This window comes from Lactuca sativa, chromosome 4 (genome assembly GCF_002870075.4).
Source record: "Lactuca sativa cultivar Salinas chromosome 4, Lsat_Salinas_v11, whole genome shotgun sequence".
NCBI classification, from domain to species: Eukaryota; Viridiplantae; Streptophyta; class Magnoliopsida; order Asterales; family Asteraceae; genus Lactuca; species Lactuca sativa.
In genome coordinates this window covers 97,228,063-97,247,460 of record NC_056626.2, presented here as the reverse complement: position 1 = coordinate 97,247,460, position 19,398 = coordinate 97,228,063, and the positions used below count along the sequence as shown (strand labels likewise).

Genomic DNA, 19,398 nt, shown 5'->3' with positions numbered 1-19,398 from the left:
AGATTTTAGGTTTATTAAAACAAAGAAATTAATAAATTCGATAAAAATATTGAGATATTGCCTTTTATATATATATATATATATATATATATATATATATATATATATATATATATATATATATATATATATATATATATATATATATATATATATATATATCATTTTAAAAATTATATAAAAAAATAAAATATTATCATATTAATAAACATATAGTATTTTCTAATGAAAAATATATATAAAAGGTGAAAATAACAATAGTAAATTATTTCATACATCTAAAAAAAATTCCGGTCTAATGTATATGTAAAGAGTAAATATGTATATCAAATTATTTTAGTATTTTTTTTCTACATAGTTTAATTAAGATATTTGTATTTAAATATTAAATAAATATATTATATTTATTATATTTATTTATACTTTTAATATAAAAACACAAAATCAAAAATATATATTATTTATAAATAATATCATTTTTTTTCTATACTTACAAATTTAAGTAGTTTTGTGACCGTTTTTTTCAAAAAAAAAAAAAAAAAAAAAATCCTCATTTTTTACCCTATATAAATATCACTATACCAAATGGCTTCTAGCCCAACGGTATTCGGTGTCGACTCATCCTTGAGGTTGAGGGTTCAAGTCTCGTCGTAGACATAAGTTGATTTAAGATGTAGTTTAGGCGTATGTTAGATTTGCCGTTTAAAAAAAATATATCATTATATCTTATAATTTATCCCACTTAACCATCTTTATATTTTCACTCACCCAATACAAATTTTGTCAAAAAAAAAAGGTATCCCCTTCCAACCCAAGACCTCAAAAAAATACCAAAAAAACAACCCAAAACCCAAACATTTCATATTCTTCTCCAAACTTTGTTCAAAATCAACGTGATCTACCAATTTATTCTCCACTAAATTTACACTTTGGTGGAGTTTACTACCTATTTCAAGGTCAGACACAATAGCAAAACTAACTTCAATTCCAAAATCAACCACAATATTAAAGGCAACTCTAATTTCAAAACCAACCACAAATAAATTTCTCATCCCAAATCGACAATAACTTCAATCCATGTGATGATATTCCTGACTCGCCAATGAATTTCGAAACCCAAACCCAATTTACAAGTCAAATGGAACCCGAAGTCGTACCCGAAACGGAATTGGAGCCGGAAGAGATCGTTTACAACCTAAAAAAACGTGGAAGGGCGGTTCCAAAGCACTGGGCACCGACCGAAGAAAAGGTGTTAACTCATACGTGGGAGGATGTTTCCGAATATCCGTTGATCAGAAACAACCAAGATTATCCAACTTTCTTTCGGAAAATCACGCGATGTTTTCTCAATGAGATGAATCTTGGTGATTACCGGAAAAAAGACCAAGTTTGTTCGAAATGGTGAAATGTCAACAAAGTGGTGACGGAGTTTAACGGTGTGTTTTCGAGTGTGAAATGACAATGACATGGTCTAAATGACGAAACCATTTTGCCGAAGGCTCTTGAAATGTATCAGAATAAAAAAGGGCGTCGTTTAATTTTCTACATGTTTGGAACATTGTGAAATTGTCAAAAAAATGGCATGATGTTGACTCTTCCGAAGCTTATACGGGTAGTTCTTCAAAAAGAATCAAAACATCCGAAACGACACATAGTCAATCGTCTGATGCACATGTCGAGATTGACCTCAATGAATAAAAGCCTATTGAGGTTCCAAGAGCCACTCGTTCCATTGTAAGAGACCGAGCCAAGTGAAAAGGAAACGTGGCGGCAACTAGTTCCGACGATATTGATCAACTAATAACAAAAATGGATAATTTGAAGTCGTCCTTGGAGCGATAACCGGAACTTGCACAAGAGAGATAAAAACTTGTGCCATGTCTATTTTAACGAAACCCACAAACGAGCTATCCGGACGCGAACGAGAAATGACAATAAAAGTCAAAGAGGAGCTTGCAAAAAATATAGCATCTAACTTTGGTTTCTTTAATTTTGATGGTTTCGTTTTTTTACATTTCTAGGTTTGTAATTTGAATTTCTATGTCTTTTTTGTGTGTTGTATTTTTATTTTATGTTTAACGAAATTTAAGTATTTAATAAAATATGTTTGGAATATTTATTTTCTATATTAATTAAAAAGTGTGGGAAATATGACGGCTACAATATTTAAATATATTAATTGTTAATATAATATAAAAATAATAAATTTTAATAAAAATAGAGGGTATATGAGTAGCCACTGCCTGTGAGTAAATTAGGAGTATCGCCTACATATACCTCGGAACAGCATCGCCGCTTGGAAGCAAACAGTTAATTTATTTTAAATTTTGGTCGCAATGGAGAAAAGGGGAGACGATGCACCTGCCATCGGCATTGATCTCGGAACAACCTATTCATGTGTCGCCGTTTGGAAGCACGATCGCATCGAAATCATTCCCAATAATCAAGGCAATCGAACGACACCGTCTTGTGTTGCTTTCGTTGATGCAGCACGTCTCATTGGCGATGGCGCCAAGAACCAAGCAGCCATAAACCCTGCTAACACCATATTTGGTAAGCTTCTGTTTCTTTAATTTTCTAGGTTTTACTGAGTGTTGTTATATTACTTTTGATTAAGCGCAAGGAAAAAATACATATTTTAAGAAACATGTGGATCGTCAACACCGGAGTCTGATACATTTAAGTCCACTGAACTCTGAAGTCTTTGATCCTATTTATAAACTAATCTTTAAAAGCAACGCCACCCGATAGTTCGATTTTAAAGCTCTAGGGTTTTTTGGTTCAATGTCACTGGAAGAGTTTAAACTTTGAATTAAAATCGTTACTGATATATATAGCTATTTTTTACAAATATTTTGGTATTGGCTTAATTAATTAAATATACATGCATGTCGAACTTCAGATGCTAAGAGGTTGATCGGAAGGAGGTTCAGTGATTCCAAAGTGCAGGATGACATGAAATTATGGCCTTTTAAGGTCATAGAAGGTCCTGCCGACACACCAAAGATTTCTGTCTCCTACGAAGGTGAAACAAAGGAATTTTTAGCTGAAGAAATATCATCAATGGTTCTTAGGAAGATGAAAGAAACCGCTGAAGCATACATTGGAAAACCCGTGAAAAATGCTGTCATTACTGTTCCAGCTTACTTCAACGAATCACAACGTCAAGCAACAAAGGATGCTGGTGCTTTTGCTGGACTCAACATCATTAGCATGATCAACGAGCCAACTGCAGCTGCAATTGCTTATTATGGTCTAGACATCAATAAGTCTTTGATCAAAACAAAAAAGAAAAAGAAAAATGTGCTCGTCTTCGACTTGGGTGGTGGCACTTTTGATGTCTCTATATTGACAATTGTGGAAGGAGCTCATAGCATTAAGGTGAAAGCCGTTTCTGGTGACACCCATTTGGGAGGCGAGGATTTTGATAACTGCATGGTGGATCACTGTGTTGAGGAATTCAAAAGAAAATGGAATAATAAAGACTTGACAACGAACAAAAAAGCATTAGGGAGACTGAGATGTGCTTGTGAGAAAGCAAAAAGGATTCGCTCATGCGATACTCAGACTTCAATCGAACTAGATTGCTTGCATGAGGGGATTGATTTCTCTATGAAATTCAGTCGGGCTAAATTTGAAGTGCTCAACATGGGTTATTTTGATCGGTGCATAGAGACTGTAGAGGCATGTTTACGTGATACAAAGATGAAGAAATCAAGTGTACACGAGGTGATTCTTGTTGGTGGGTCAACCAGAATACCAAAGATCCAGTTAATGTTGCAGAAACTTTTCTACGGGAAGGAGTTATGCAAGAGCATAAACCCGGATGAGGGTGTCGCATATGGTGCAGCAGTTATGGCTGAAAAGTTAAACCCTAACAGTGATGATAAAATTAGGTTTGGAGATTTGGTGTTATTGGATGTCACTCCTTTGTCCCTTGGTATACAATTAATGGGAGAGAAATATTTGACGTGGTGATCCCACGCAACACTACAATACCTAGGAAGAAATCTAGAATTTATCGAACAGCCTCAGAAAACCAAACTTCCATGGTTATCAGGGTCTATCAAGGTGAAAGAGCCAGATCTACGGATAACCATTTGTTGGGGATGTTCACAGTTTCTGGAATACCACCGGTTCGAAAAAGACATGTACAAGTCAAGGTGTGCTTTGAAATTGATGTCAACGGTATCCTCACAGTCACAACCAAGATATTAGCAACTCGTCAGAAGAATAAACTCACGATTACCAATGAAAATGGTAGACTCTGTAAGGAAGAGATTGAGAAGATGGTAAAAGATGCTGAAAAGTACAAACACGAGGACCGAGAATTCAAGAAGAAAGCTGATGCACTCAATGTTTTACATTATTATAATAAACAACTCAAATATATATATATATATATATATATATATATATATATATATATATATATATATATATATATATATATATATATATATATATATATATATATATATATATATATATATATATATATAGATGAAGCTGAAGGAAACGGAGCATGAGATTGCTGACAAGACCAATTGGATCTTCTAAGGTGGTCTTTCTTTTCATAAGTTTGTGTTAAACGGTAACGTGCAACTTCTTCAAACCGAACCAATCCAAAAGTTAAACCAAGAACCATTTTGAATGAACACATGAATTTTGGAATGCTATTTTCTGCTTATGCAAGGCATGTGATTTGGGTGCATTATCGTTTTTTATGTTAAGTGGCTACAATACCCCATGGATTTCACCAAAAAGAGACTGAATATTTTCTTATTTATCCCAACATTAAAAAGGTTTTGGGATCGAATCCAAGATCAAGTTTGAATCCAAATTAAACTCATCAATCATAGAACTGAGAGTCCTTTGCACAAACATGTTTAGGCAACACCCTTTTATGATTTGGTGGTTAAATGAATAACTAACCTATATGTTTTGGTTTTGGTTAAAGTTTTCATTATTTCAGCCGAATAGTTAAGCCGCTAAATATTTAATTTCATATATTGTTTCTTGTTGTAATCAATAATTTGATTCATCTAAAAAATCGAAGTTCATAACTTATACGTATTAATTTGATTATATGGTTAAACATCTAGTTATGAGGAATATCACACTATTTGAACCGGTGAAATACTAAACAAGCTTCACGGCTAGCAAGTAACAAGACGTAGGTACAAAACAGGGTTACAAAGTTACGAACGGATAAATGGGGAACAACACCAAGTAGTCCAAATACATCAAAGTCATGAATAGTTTTCGTTTTATCGGACAATTTTCCCAATCCGCATCAAAGTAAGAATTCAATCACATTCAAGAATTGCTTATATATGAGGAATTATGTTGTAGGGTATTTGGGCAAGTCGGTTGGCGTTTAATTTTATTTGTTTTTAGGTACTCACTGAATTCTGTTGTGAGATACTTCCTTCTGTTATCAGATCGAAGATAACCAATGTTGTGCTTTGTTTATCTTTTGTCTTCCACTCTAAATTCTTTGAATTTGGCAAAGGTTTCAGACTTTTCAACCATGAAATACACCCAGACATATCTTGAGAAATCATCTATGAATGTTACCATGTACTTCATACCTTTGACAGAAGGTTTATTAATTGGTCCAAACACATCGGAGTGTACAAGTTCTAATGGTGCTTTGGACTTGTAATCTGATTAGCCAAATGGTTATTGATGAGCTTTACAAAATTGACATCCGACACACACATCTTTTCCGACTTCAAGTTTTGGAAGACCGTTAATCTTCTGCTTCTTCATTATCAGATCAAGCTTATTATAACTCATGTGACTCAACCTCATATGCCACATAGCTGTATTTTGATTTATTTTTGTTTTATCTACATAAGTCATTTCTGTTGACATTACATAGATGGAATCTGATCGTCTTCCTTTCAAAACGGGTTTCGATGGAGTCTCAAATGCTTTGAAGATCTTGACATCATCCAGTCCAAACAACACATAATGATCGATGGAAGCTAGCTACGAGACTGAGAGAAGGTTTTTCTTCATACCTGGGACATGGTACACACTTTTGAGTGTTAGTTTATTGTTGTTGTCTTCTAGACAAAACACCACCTCACCAACATATGCAATTGGAAGTTTGGAATTATCAGTAATTACAACCACCCTACTGCCTCCATAGTTAACTGAGTTTTGGAGCTTCTCATGTTCCCTTTTCATATGCTTAGAATAACCCAAGTCGGCAATTTATTCATCAAGACAGTTTTGATTGTTTTCGGTGGTTGTTGTGAGTGCTAAGGAATCATTAACATCTTCAAATTTGGCATACATTGCTTTTGTGTCCCACACTTCTTCCTCTTATGATGTTGCAACATTCCCTTCTTCCACCTTCTCAAAACGACAATTACATGCCATATGGCATTTTTTACCATAGTTGTTGCACTTATATGGAAAACGTTTGTTGTAGCGTGATTCTTTGGTCTTTCCTCAGATAACTCTCCATTCTCATGCTTGTAGTGACTATCCTTTCTCATGCTTGTAAGTCTTCTTTTCTTTTCCCTGACTTCTATTCTTGTCAGAGTCCTTTCTATGACGTTGGTTACCTGATGATTGGTATTTTCCTTTGCTTTTCTCCGCATACAGAGCTTCTCCATCTTCCTTGACTGTTGCTCCTCCCATCTATTTTGTTAAATCTTCTTGTCTAGCCAAGAGATACTTGAATTCAACAAGGGAAGGTTGGTTGGTCCAACCTTGAATCACTGCTACGAAACTTCTAAATTTTGGTTTCATCCCATGGATGATTATTCCTTTCATCCTTGTTTCACCAATCTGAGATTTTGGATCTAGTTCCATAATCTCTCTATATGTAGCCTTAACCTTGCGAAAATATTACGGATTTTTCATACCTCTTCGAGATACAGATAGGATTTCATTCTCAAGAATTTGCAGCTTTGCATCATTCTTCTTTGAGAACAAGGCTAATAAGGAATTCTATGCTTCTTTTGGAGTTAGCACATCTCTGATATGCTCAAGTACATCTTCTTCAATGGTCGTTTTCAAAACGAACATAGCTTTACCGACCTTGATCTTCCACTTACGTAAGATCTCGTTATTGTCTTCTGCCTTCGGTGACCTAGTTTCAGCCCTGTTCATAACTTCCTACATATCTTTCCCTTGTATCTATGACATAATGCATGTAACATCCAGTTTTAAGATTTGTCTTATTTTGGAATTGTGAACCGTAATTCGATCATGTAAGGGTCTTGGGCTTCAAGGGAATAAAGTTTAGACCTTAATGGATGTGGATAATGTTGGTTAAGTGATCTAAGCCCTTGATTTGTGTTTTGGATCCAAAGGTTAGAATGGGAAAGGAATATTTAGACTCCTTGATTAAGTTTGATATTCATTAAGTCAAAAGTAAGAAGACAGAAGTGTGGGGCTTATCAATACATTCGCATGGATATAAATATAATTGAAATCGAAGTTGAAACGAAGAATGGATATAAATATAACTGAAATCGAAGTTGAAACGAAGAAGTTATGAATGTTGAAGTTGAAATGGAAATTGGGAATTTTTCCCTACATTGAGTGTAGGATAGCCCCTACGCTGAGTATAGGTGAAGAATAAAGGATGCATATTTAATGACCTACGCTGAGCATAGGTTAGGCTACGTTCAAGGCCGGCCCAAGGCATGTTCAGAGCGTGCTTGTGAACAGGGCCTACCAAAATTTAGGGCCCAATATTTTTTCCAATTTTTAGTAGATTATGTTCAATTCTTTTCGCCTAAATAGTTTAATGATATTTTGTGTATCATGCGAGAAAGGAAACGACGCAAGTGGCAGCGAGAGTCATAAATATTTTGGGAAAAGGGAATGACGCTTAGGTTCTCGCTGATAGTGATTAACTGATTTAGATTTAGGCATTGGAAAGAAATTAACAATTGGGATTGAGGCTTCAAAGTCACTTGTGGCCGACCCTGGAAATCAGTCAATCAGAAACTAAAGCTTGAGTTCGTACTTCTTTCTTCTTACCTCTTTATTCATAAACCTCAAAACATCAGGAATCAGAACCGAGATTGAGGCTTCAAATATTTAACGCAAATTGAAATATAGAGTGAGGCTTCGAACATCAGAATTCATGACCGGGTCTAGGGTCAAAAATCAGAAGGTATCATACCTTTTTGTTTATCTGATACATTTTCTAGTGTTGTTTAAATTAAATGTAAACTCATTTTTTTTCATTCTTTCTGATTCATATAATCTCAAATTTAGAAGCATTGAAACAACATTCCGTAGACTTTCAAACAAGCTTTAAGGTTTAAAAGTTTCTGATTTTAGATTGTCTTGAAGAGTTTGAATTGTCAAAATTTTGAAGGTATTATACATGTTTTTTATCTATCTGATACATTTATGTATTGTATAAAAGTACTTCAGTTTTTTTCATTCTTTCTTATTCCTATTTTCTCAAATTTAGAAGCATTCAAGCACCATTATGACAACTTTCAGTCAATCTTTGATCTTGAGGTTTAGAAGTTTCAGATGTAGATTTGTTTAAGTGTCAACATTTAAAAGGTAAGTTTTTATTTTTTGATATTTTATTGGAAGCAAATTACAGTTTTTCTTTTATGATAATGTAATACTCCATCATTTCTGATTTTATTACAGTTATTTAAAGGACAAAGAAGTTAAACTTTGCTATTTGAGTTTTATAATCTAGGACAAATGGAAGCAAATCGGACTTTTTCTCAGTACAACTTTTGTGTATTATTTTGAATAAAAATTTAATTTTGTGTACTATCTTGCAATAGAATATGAAAAATTATATTTTTTTTCTTAAATTTTTAGGTCTTATAAATTTTTAAGGCCTATTTTTTGTAAAATTGCAGAGGGCCTTTGTAATCTCGGGGCCGTCCCTGGCTATGTTTAGTGTATCTGCAACAGATCAAAACCCTAAACTTAAGGTTGTGAGCCTTATTTAATGGCTCTAACTTCTTGGGATCCTCCCCATGGTCAACCTCCATCCTTCCCAAACGACTTCTTAGAAACCTAGCCACAAATTATGAGTTTTGAGCTTTTGAGGTGTTTTGTGATCACTTTTGAAGGAAGAGGAGTATTGTAAAACAACTTGGGAGCTCAAAGTAGTGTAGATCCGGAATTTGCATCCTCCCATCCATCTCCAGAAGGTATACAGTTTCTATATTGATACTTAATTATTCATGTTAGATCTAGTTTGGTCTTGAGATTATAAGCTTTTGTCCCCCACAATCTTGGTTTTTGCGAGTATGGGTTACTCCAAACCATGTGAGTGTCAATTTTTGATGTCTTTGAGTTGGAAGAGTCATAAAAATGAGAGTTTGGGCACTTCCATCTATCCATGCATGAGTTCTTGAGCTAAAGGTGATAATATGGACTTAGGGTTTAGTTTTGTGCTCTTCTTGGCCATGCAAATGGATTAAGTCAAAGACTTTATCCATTAAGACAACCATTAGTTTTAGATATGAGAGTTTGGGAGGTTGACCTTTTGTATTGAGAGCTTTATGAAAAGTTTGGACATCAGCAGAGCTACGCTGAGCGTAGCTTTCTCTATGCTTAGCGTAGCATGAAAATCTCCAGTTTTTCATCTGGAGCTCTACGCTGAGTGTAGAGCTATGTGCTACACTGAGCGTTTGTGAGTTAGTTATTACCTTAATTTCTAATTAGGGTTTATCATGTGTATGATTTGCATAAGGAGACTCGGTATCATCAGCTCGGGTGTGTGGGTTATATTGTCTTCGGATTGAGGTGAGTCTTCTCACCATCCTATGAAGGATGATAGTTGTCTTTGTGATACTTGCATGGAAGACCATGAGGGTAACCCATGGCAGTTGTATGTAAGACCATAGGGTATCCCATAGCAGTGCAAGAAAAGACCATAGGGGTAACACATGGCACTTGTATTTAAGACTATGGGGGTAGCCCATGGTAGTGCAAGGAAAGACCATAGGGGTAGCTCATGGCACTTGTATAAAAGACCATGGGGGTAGCATATGGCAATGTATGTATGGTATGTTGTATTTTTGGTAACTCACTAAACTTTGTGCTTACAGTTTATGTTTAAAATGTTTTCAAGTACGTTTGGTTCCAAAGGGAAGGGCTCGGCTTGATCGCACTACATCCCCTAGAGACTTATTTTGCATTAAGTATTTATGATTTTACTCTGATGTTTTGAGAATACTTTTACTCTGATTGTCTTTTAGAAAAAATGAATGAATGATTTTTATTTATGTAAAATGAAATTTTTACTAGTATTTTTGGGTCGTTACAAGTTGGTATCAGAGCATTGGTTTGAGGGATTTGGGCACACTCCCAAGGGTGTATGAACTCAAACTGAGGAAGTAATAAAATCTTTGAAAAGAAAATGATTTTTCTAAAGAGGTTTTACAAAGAAAAAGGGGTGTGATGTGTGCAATCAGCAGATCTCAATAAGTGATTCCCGAAATACCCATACATACTGATATATTATATGTGTGGGTATTTTAGGAATAAGGATTTGCTCAGGGTTGCATGCTAGAATGTCTTCTTAAGAGAGATGCCTTTATGAATGTTAAGAGAACTGGAAATGATGCATGTTAGTGATTAGGCTAAGGATCCTCAGGAATTGCGAGTGAGGATTTCTTGATTTTGATGAAGCCTTATTGCCTATTAGTTTCGATGCTCGAATGTTGCTTGCTTTGTGCTAAATGGAATCTTTACTAATGTTGTCTATCTACTAAGCGGATATGTTAATTTACATGCCACGAAGATTGAACGGTTTTAGAATGAAAGATTTGGCTCTATTGCACAACTCTTGTCTGAGTCCAACCGTTGTAGTGTTGGGTATTTCAGTCGAAGAATTGTTTAATTTCGTTGCATGTAACTGTGTTCGTGATGTACATGGTCGACATTGGTGAAAGTAATTTTGCAGCTGATAGCAGAAAGAGAGTAAGAGGAGTCATAGGAGAGCCTAGGAAGTATGTTAGTGTGGTGAGTACGCTCTTTAGCGCAAGGTTCTATGAGGATGATCATAGGGCAGTGACTTAGAGGATCCAGGATGATTCTTGAGGAAAGTACGGATAGGTGTGAAAGGTAGTATTGGGCCCATGCTACTAGAAGCACAAGATCCGTACTCGAATCAAGGAAAATCATGAGGAATCTGAGGAGCTACTTAACGGTAGATAGCATGGTTGGGCATCATGATTCATTATAGTGTGTTTCCATCTTTATCGAAGATGGTTGCTTAGAATGAAGACGAGTCTGATAATTGTCCAGAACTTAGTGGCCATGGCAGATTGGGTCTAAATGATGCAGGCATGTGTGAGTTAGTTGGTTCTATGGTCCCACGGGCCTTACTCGAAGTAGTGCCACAAGAAGGAAGCAATTGTCATGATCGGCTCAAGGATTATAGCCTGAGGCTGAATAGGTCGTCTGATGACTTAGGATACCATTTTCTATGGAGGGGATTATGTTCTTACAATTTTCTGTGTCGGAGATAAGAAATATCAGGCATGTGATTTCAGACTTGGGATGTAGACCCAACATAGGACTAGATAGTTGTGGTTTCTACGACAAGTTTGGGAATGCACAAGAAGATTCTTGTGGTATGGTTGCCTCAAGATATTTCAGATGTGTACAAGAGAGTTATTATTTTTGAGATTGTAAAAGATAGGTCAAGGGTCTACTTTCTTTGAAATCAGTTAGTTATGTTCTAGTTGATTGTTTCAGGTAATCAAGATAAGTGAATCTGGATTGGCAACTTTTGTTGTCTCTGATGTGTCCCCACTATGAGAATGAAGCCTCTTATTTTTGTTATGATTATTGCGATGAGATGTTTGATGAGAAATTGTCAGCTAGAGGATGATTAGTCCAATGATTGCTAGCTAGAGATTTGGTGCTATGATAGGATTGTCAGAGTTATTTCTTGTGAATCTATATGGATTCTTAATGCTTAGAGGCGGTAATGTTGGGGAACATTTTCGAGGTCTCCATCTGAGATTCAAAGTTTCCATGAGGTTTGTTGGTTATTACCTAAAGGATCATTTTATGTTGTGTTATGTATTCAGTGAGTCAAGGTTAGTATGTATCTGGTGGAGCTAGGGCTAGGGCTTTATTGTTGCAAACGATAGTCGGAGGTGAGTCGAATCCTAAGTAGGGGAGAATTGTGTATTTGATCTAGGGATCAATAGGCTGTTCAATTTTGTGATTTTAGAACAATCGGTCGGGAAATTTACGATTCAAGTACGAGACGTTTTTGTTTAGGCCTTATGGTTGCATAGGTGAAGGAATGTAGTCTACCATTAAAGTGCTCGTGGTTAGGGAGTTTCATCATTACATTTCTCAAAGGATCCGTTGGAGTCCTTCATGGTCATGAATAATTCAAGGATTGATCAGATGGTGAACACAGAGCAAGTTACCGCTAGGTTCATGACTTTACAGACGCGTGTGATGTCCTCATATCAAAAGTTGCTGGGTGAGGAGATTTTTGTAGTTAGTAGACCATTTTGAGAATGCGAAGGATTTTTTCAAGAAGCATTTGATTCACTCAGGTTGACCATCATATTGTTGGGGGAGTGGTTAGTTCGCTGTAAAGATTGTTATCTAAAGGGATGAATGGGTAGTTGTTAATCTTCCAATCGGTTTTAGAGTTCGGCATGTGCATTTTCGCATGAGATTGTTCTGTAGCATGTTGGTTCATTGGATTTGTTATCAATCTATTCTCTATCGTTGGTTATTCCACTCACCGTCGACAACTAGGGTAGTTAGAAGGGCTTAACTTTATCTGTTGAGAGTTCATTAAGGCGTCAATTTTTCGACAAGTTTTGTACATGTACACTCCTAATTGTTGGATGTGGAATTATTTGGTCATAACATGTTTGGTTATTGTCAATAATGAAGGTTATACTAGGAAATTCGTCCAACAATCAGCTTGTGATCAAGGAAGAATATGTCACGGATTTCAGTATTCATCTCACCTGGAAGGTTTGAAGCATCGGTGATGGAATAGGCTAGGATATGGGATTTGTTCAGGTCGAGAGTTGTGCTAAGAACCTCCCTGCCCGTTCTTGTCTGATTAAGTCTTTGAGGTTCGAGGCACAGTCCGAACATCTGATGGGGTTTTAGTATACTAAGGGGCGTGTCGAATCAATCGATGTTTGTTATCTTTGTAGCTTTATTTGGAAGACCATGGAGGATCCCATGGAAGTTGTAGGAGTGTTGTTAGACAATGGTGTGGCTCGTGGCATTCACTTCAGATGGTTTAGACCATTAGTTGGTTTAGGCAGCTGCAAGAGTGTTGTAAGACTACGGTTTGGCCCGTAGCATTCACTTGAGATGGTTTAGGCCGTTAGCTGGTTTAGGCAGTTCCAGGGGTGATTTAAAGACTACAATTTGGTACGTAGCAGTCACTTGGGTCGATTCAGACTCGTCATTGTTGGGTTCACTATTTTTCATTGATGAGTCGTTAGGGCCTTGGGCCGTGTTGTTGTATAGGCTACTTTAGCCTATGTTGTTTGACTCTTGCCTAGAATTCGTTTTTGCGCCATGTGTGAAGTAGTCGGCTATATCGGATGGTTGAGGATTCCATCCTTCAAGCTTATCAGTAAGATGATTCAGGGTTTGGGAAGCCTTGGTCAGATCAGATTTGTGAGTTGTGGTCAACATGGTTGAGGTTCGGGTAGCTCTGTCAATTTGGAAGTTGGACATGGTTTCAGAGTCTTCAATTTTTACATAAGTAAGTTAGTTCTTCTCGATGTGGTGTAGTTGTGAGGTGTTAGTGTTGCCTCTTCGCAAGGTCATGTGATCTCGCTAAGGATTGAATTCGCTTTTGAGATTGAAGGGAAGTGTCTGTTCTTAGCATTGTCTCAATGTTGTGGAAGGTCGTGAATTCGAACTTTAAGAATTTCCGCTCGGGTTTGGCTTAATCGTTTGGTTTTGGAAATCCCTATCAATGTGGTTAAAGTTTAGGCATTCAGGGTCGCATTGGATCGTGCAGGATGGGAGTGGATTTGGAAGAACCCACAAGTGGTTTGGAGGATGTTTAAGAATAATTTGTAAGAGCGGATTTCGAGGACGAAATCTAGTTTAAATGGGGAAGAGTTGTAACATCCAGTTTCAGGTCTGTCTCATTTCGGGATTGAGGACCATAATTTGATCATGTAAGGGTCTTGGTCTTCAATAGAATAAAGTTTAGAAATTAGTGGAAAGATAATTTTGGTTAAGTGATCTAATCCCTTGATTTGTGTTTTGGAGCCAAAAGGTAGAATGGAAAAGCAATATTTTGACTCCTTGATTAAGTTCAATATTCATTAAGTCAAAGGTAAGTAGATAGAAATGTGGGGTTAATCAATACCTTCACGTAGATATAAAGTGAATCGGAGTTGAAACGAAGAAATTATGATTGTTTGAAGTTGAAAGAGAAATTAGAAATTTTTCCCAACGTTGAGCGTAAGTGAAGAATATTGGACACGGATTTAATGACCTACACTGAGTGCAGGTTAGGCTACGCTTAACGTAGCCATAGAAAATCAAAACCCTAAACCTAAGGTTGTGAGGCCTCTTTAATGGCTCTAACTTCTTGTGATCCTCCTCATGATCAGCCTCCATCCACCCCAAACGACCTCCTTGAAACCCTAGCCACCATTTATGAGTTTTGAGCTTTTGGGGTGTTTTGTGTTCACCTTTGAAGGAAAAGGAGTATTGTAGAACCACTTAGGAGCTCAAATCAGTGTAGATCTAGAATTTGCATCCTCTCATCCATATCCAGAAGGTATAAAGTTTTTATCTTGATGCTTATTCATGTTAGATCTAGTTTGGTCTTGAGATTATAAGATTTTGTCCCCATAATCTTGGTTTTTGTGAGTATGGTTACTCCAAACCATGTGAGTGTCAATTTCTGATGTCTTTGAGTTAGAAGAGTCATAAAAATGTAGGGTTGTGCATGGGTCGGTTTTGGACCCAAACCTAACCCAACCCATAAATTGTTAGTTTTCTGGTTTTCAGAACCAAATATGATCGGTTTCTGGTCGGTTCGGTTTCTCGGGTTCTAAGGTCGGTTTGGGTGGTTTTTCGGTTTCTTGGGTTCAACCCATACACTCACGGGTTATGGGTTTAAACCCATGAGTTTTGGGTTTTAACCTATTTTCCATAAATGAAGCAACAAGTTAAATACTTCAAAAAAAACACCAAAATTAAGTTAAATACTTCAAAAATCATGAGTCTCACAACAAATAGTTTATTACAAGTTACAACAAAATCCCGAAATAGTCTATTACAACCAAAACACAATCAAGTATGGGTCGATTTCTCGGGTTGGATGAGGCTTTCTTGGGGCGGTTGGTTGGTTTTACGTATGGGTCGGTTTTTCAGGTTGGATGGGTCGGTTTCTGGGTAAAAACCGAACCTGAACCCGATTTTTCGGTTTTTAAAAAAATTCAAACCCTAACAGTCGGTTTTGGTTTTTTCGGTTTCGGTTTCATAGGTCTTAGTCGGTTTCTTGGTTTGGGTTTGCTCACCCCTATAAAAATGGGAGTTTGGACACTCTCATCTATCCATGCTTGAGTTCTTGAGCTAAAGGTGATTGTTTGACGTATTTCGTTTGTTATAGTTTGGCAATGCACCTGTAGCATCACATTATCAAAATCAGATAATCAGTTGGTTAAACACCTTGTATGTGTTTCAATAGCAAAAATGAAAGCAATTTGATGCATAATTTACTCCGATTTGAATGAGCCCAGATCGAAAAAGTGGTTTTCGACATATTTGAATTGGTTAAAGATTCTAACTTTCGACATTTAATAATCTTGAATTGAAAACATGAAAACATACCTCATGATTCTTGGCATCAAGTCCTTTGCAATTAGCTAGGAAGAAATAAAAAGGATGGAATGGCTACCGAAGAATCAATAGACACATAGGAGATGTGGTTTGACGGTGGTTACATTGTGTATAGAGGAGATTATGATTTTAAATTAAAGAGGGACCGTGTATCGCGTACGTATTTTTCAAAAGAAAAAACGTTTGAATTTTTTTTTTTTTTTTTTTTTTGTGAAGATGACATCAACAAATTGATGAAATTATGAGAAACTATTAAGGAAAGCCAATCAATAGACCTGATTATTAAAGACTAGGTGTCAGACCCGTGTATTACACGGGTTTATAATAAAAAGATTTAATGCATAAAATTATAAGCATTAACTATATTTAAAGTAATAATTTTACATAAATACAAATAATATAATAAATAAAGTAAGTAATTTAATATATAATTTAAGATTTTGAAAGTTGTAGAGCATTTATTATGAAATTTAATAGAATGATCTCCTTTACATATATAAATTTTATTAAAATGTGGATTTTAAATTTAAAAAAATGACAAGTTGAAAAAAAATAATTCAAAAATCTTAGAAAATAACATGTGTCACTTGACATTTGACAAAATTGATTTTCATTTATCATGTTAGATTTGAAGGTAATGTAATAAAGTATCTCTTTTAATATATATAGAGATTATTGACGGGAAAGAATGGATTGTTACGAGTGATAATGATATTTTGAAAACATAAGTTAAAACTTGTTACATTTTTACTACGTATTCCCGCACATAAATTCCTTCTCTTCATACATATTTTGGTGTACTTTATAATCCTCTATAAAATGCAACTCTCTTATGTACCTTCTCAAATTTTTTTGTATTTTTCAAGTATATCCAATATTGGTTATGTGATACATAAGTATTAGTTTATATATTATTATTAATTGTTAATTATTGTTAAAAAAAACGAAAGAATTTTTTGAAAACCAACGAAGCATACAATGTAGGAAGCAACCCAACAACTATAGTTGTGGCATATGAGACGAAAGAAAAGTCCGGGGACTAAAAAAAACAACATTATTAACTCCGGGATGTGTCGTACACGCGCTCTTAAACATCGTGTTTCCACTTTCCATACACAAAATTACAATAGACTCCTTTGAAGATTAGAACAGACACTTCCTTTGAGAGCTTGTATTTACCCCATTTACTACTTTAGTGCATATCTGCTTGTAACACTCCCAAATCCATTCCTCTCTAGATTCTTCGACTTCCCCCTGTTTAGGTATCGCTGATTATAAAACCTTGAAGCTGATTAATCTATTTGGAGCCTTGATTCTTGAAAAATTAGGGTTAGGGTTGTTCGATTAAAGAGAAATGGCACAAGTTGTGGAAGAATGGTACAAACAGATGCCTGTCATAACTCGTTCTTATCTCACAGCTGCTGTTCTTACCACAGTTGGTTGCTCCCTTGAGGTATTCCCCTAATTTTATCTTTAATCGAAGGGTTTCGATACATTAACTGTTTGGTGTTATCAATTTGGGCGTTAGGTATCTTTATTCTCCAATTAGCTTGTTCGATTTCACAAAAGAATGAATTGCGTCGATGTTATCGCGCATATACATTAAACCAAACGAATTGATTCCACAAAACGTTTGAAAGGCGATTAATCATTTGATCCCCAATTGTTTTTTGAAACTTTTTTCCAGATCATTTCACCATACAACCTATATTTGAACCCGAGGCTTGTCGTTAATCAATTCCAAATCTGGCGACTTATCACCAATTTTCTCTACTTCCGGAAGATGGGTAAACACCTTACACATACATGATAATCGCATTGTATATTTGTATGATTGTATCCCTAACATGGTAATAACATAACATCTTCGTGTTACAGATTTGGACTTTCTTTTTCACATGTTCTTTCTCGCTCGATACTGCAAGCTTCTAGAAGAAAACTCATTCAGAGGAAGAACTGCGGATTTCTTTTATATGCTCTTATTTGGTGCTACAGTCTTAACAAGTATTGTACTTGTTGGAGGAATGATTCCTTACGTCTCTGAATCTTTCGCCAAAATCATTTTCCTTAGCAATTCATTGACATTTATGATGGTGTGTTATTTACAAGAAATAGCAACTTACTTTCATTAATTTTTTATTTATTTATATTTATATGATCCTACTTTTATTTATAGGTTTATGTATGGAGCAAGAGGAATCCATTTATTCATATGAGTTTCTTGGGTCTTTTTACTTTCACTGCAGCTTATCTCCCATGGGTTAGTTTTTATTTATTTTTTATTTTTTTTAAATAATTTACATATAGTGAAATTTCATTTATTTGTTTATTATATTGAGTATAGGTTTTGTTGGGGTTCTCTGTGCTTGTTGGCGCAAGTGCGTGGGCAGATTTACTTGTAAGTCCTTGTTTTAATTTAAAAGACTAAAATACCCTTGTGAAAAATAAATTATTAATAAGTGGTGACGTGGCAGGGGATGGTGGCGGGGCATGCGTATTATTTTCTTGAAGATGTGTATCCAAGAATGAGTGGGAGGCGGCCATTGAAAACGCCGTCGTTTATTAAATCACTTTTTGGTAATGAAAATGTTGTTGTGGCACGTGCTGGGGATGTGAGATTTGCGGGCCCACCTTTAGATTAAATCTAAATGACAATGGAGGAGTAAAGAGTAATTTTATGTTTACTGTTTAGTGAGGGATAAAAGTTTGAAGAAGTATAAGTATGTACATATGACATATCATGGTGTGGTGTTTTTGGACATTCATTTTATGTAAAGGATTGTTGAGAATTGGTTCTTCTTCACCTTACAATTTGCAACATGTCATGAATGAAGTGTAACTATGAGATTTAGGTTATTGTATTATTTGATGTTTTTCATGAAAATAGTTAAGAATGGTAAAAATTTAATTATTGAAAGTGTTCATATATGTCAATTATGACCCGATGTAATATGTTATAGCCGGTTATAATAATTATATAGGCACACTTCTAAAAATATGTTACCTAAATTTGTAAAAAAAAAGAAAATTATTCAAATGTAAACAAAACGAAAAGATAATTACTTTAATAAGTCATTTTCTCTCTTATCTCTTATGTAACTCTTAGAGTTTGCAGTATGCCATGAATGAAGTGTAATTCTCAGGTTATTGTATATTTAATAAAAAAAAAAAGGTATTTGAATACAAATTGATTGGTTGTTTGGTAGCTTTTTAATGTTTGTTTACATACTTTGTTGAAATCGGTTATAAAATACTCCCTTGTTCTATATTTATTATTTCTTTTTGACTTTTGAAGGTTTTTTCTTCAACTTTGATGTTAAATATTTTTGTTTTTGATATATAATACTTGATCAAAATATATGAATGGATTGTGTTTTAAATGTTTTTTCATCGTTATAAGTTTCATCAAGTAATATATAACACAAATAAAAATATTTAAGGTTAAAGTTGATGAATAAAAACTTTAAAAGTCAACAATGGACAATAAATATTGAATAGAGGGAGTATGATTTTGTTGGAATACTTCTAAAATCGGAAGGTTTTGGTTGAAATTTGTATTTTTTTTTCTTTTTT

At 35.1% G+C, this 19,398-nt stretch overlaps 1 protein-coding gene and 1 pseudogene across 1 annotated transcript; both read left to right on the top strand.

Annotated features, from left to right (window-relative positions):
• Positions 1-2,085: 2,085 nt before the first annotated feature.
• LOC111919855 (heat shock cognate 70 kDa protein-like) lies at positions 2,086-9,125 on the top strand (annotated as a pseudogene).
• A 7,843-nt stretch (positions 9,126-16,968) lies between these two features.
• Positions 16,969-18,736, top strand: LOC111920084 (derlin-2.2). Its single transcript, XM_023915670.3, has 6 exons — positions 16,969-17,278; positions 17,513-17,612; positions 17,704-17,918; positions 18,002-18,085; positions 18,170-18,223; positions 18,300-18,736. Exons 1-6 carry the CDS (start codon positions 17,180-17,182, stop codon positions 18,465-18,467), a joined length of 720 nt encoding a protein of 239 aa, XP_023771438.1. The 5' UTR covers positions 16,969-17,179; the 3' UTR covers positions 18,468-18,736.
• The last annotated feature ends 662 nt before the right edge of the window (positions 18,737-19,398 follow it).

Bases quoted from the DNA above. Each gene is read 5' to 3' on its own strand.
- LOC111920084 (XM_023915670.3), top strand. From the start codon at position 17,180: ATGGCACAAGTTGTGGAAGAATGGTACAAACAGATGCCTGTCATAACT. The intron at 17,613-17,703 runs GTAAACACCTTA...TTCGTGTTACAG, and splicing joins TCTCTACTTCCGGAAGATGG to ATTTGGACTTTCTTTTTCAC. The intron at 18,224-18,299 runs GTAAGTCCTTGT...GTGACGTGGCAG, and splicing joins GTGCGTGGGCAGATTTACTT to GGGATGGTGGCGGGGCATGC.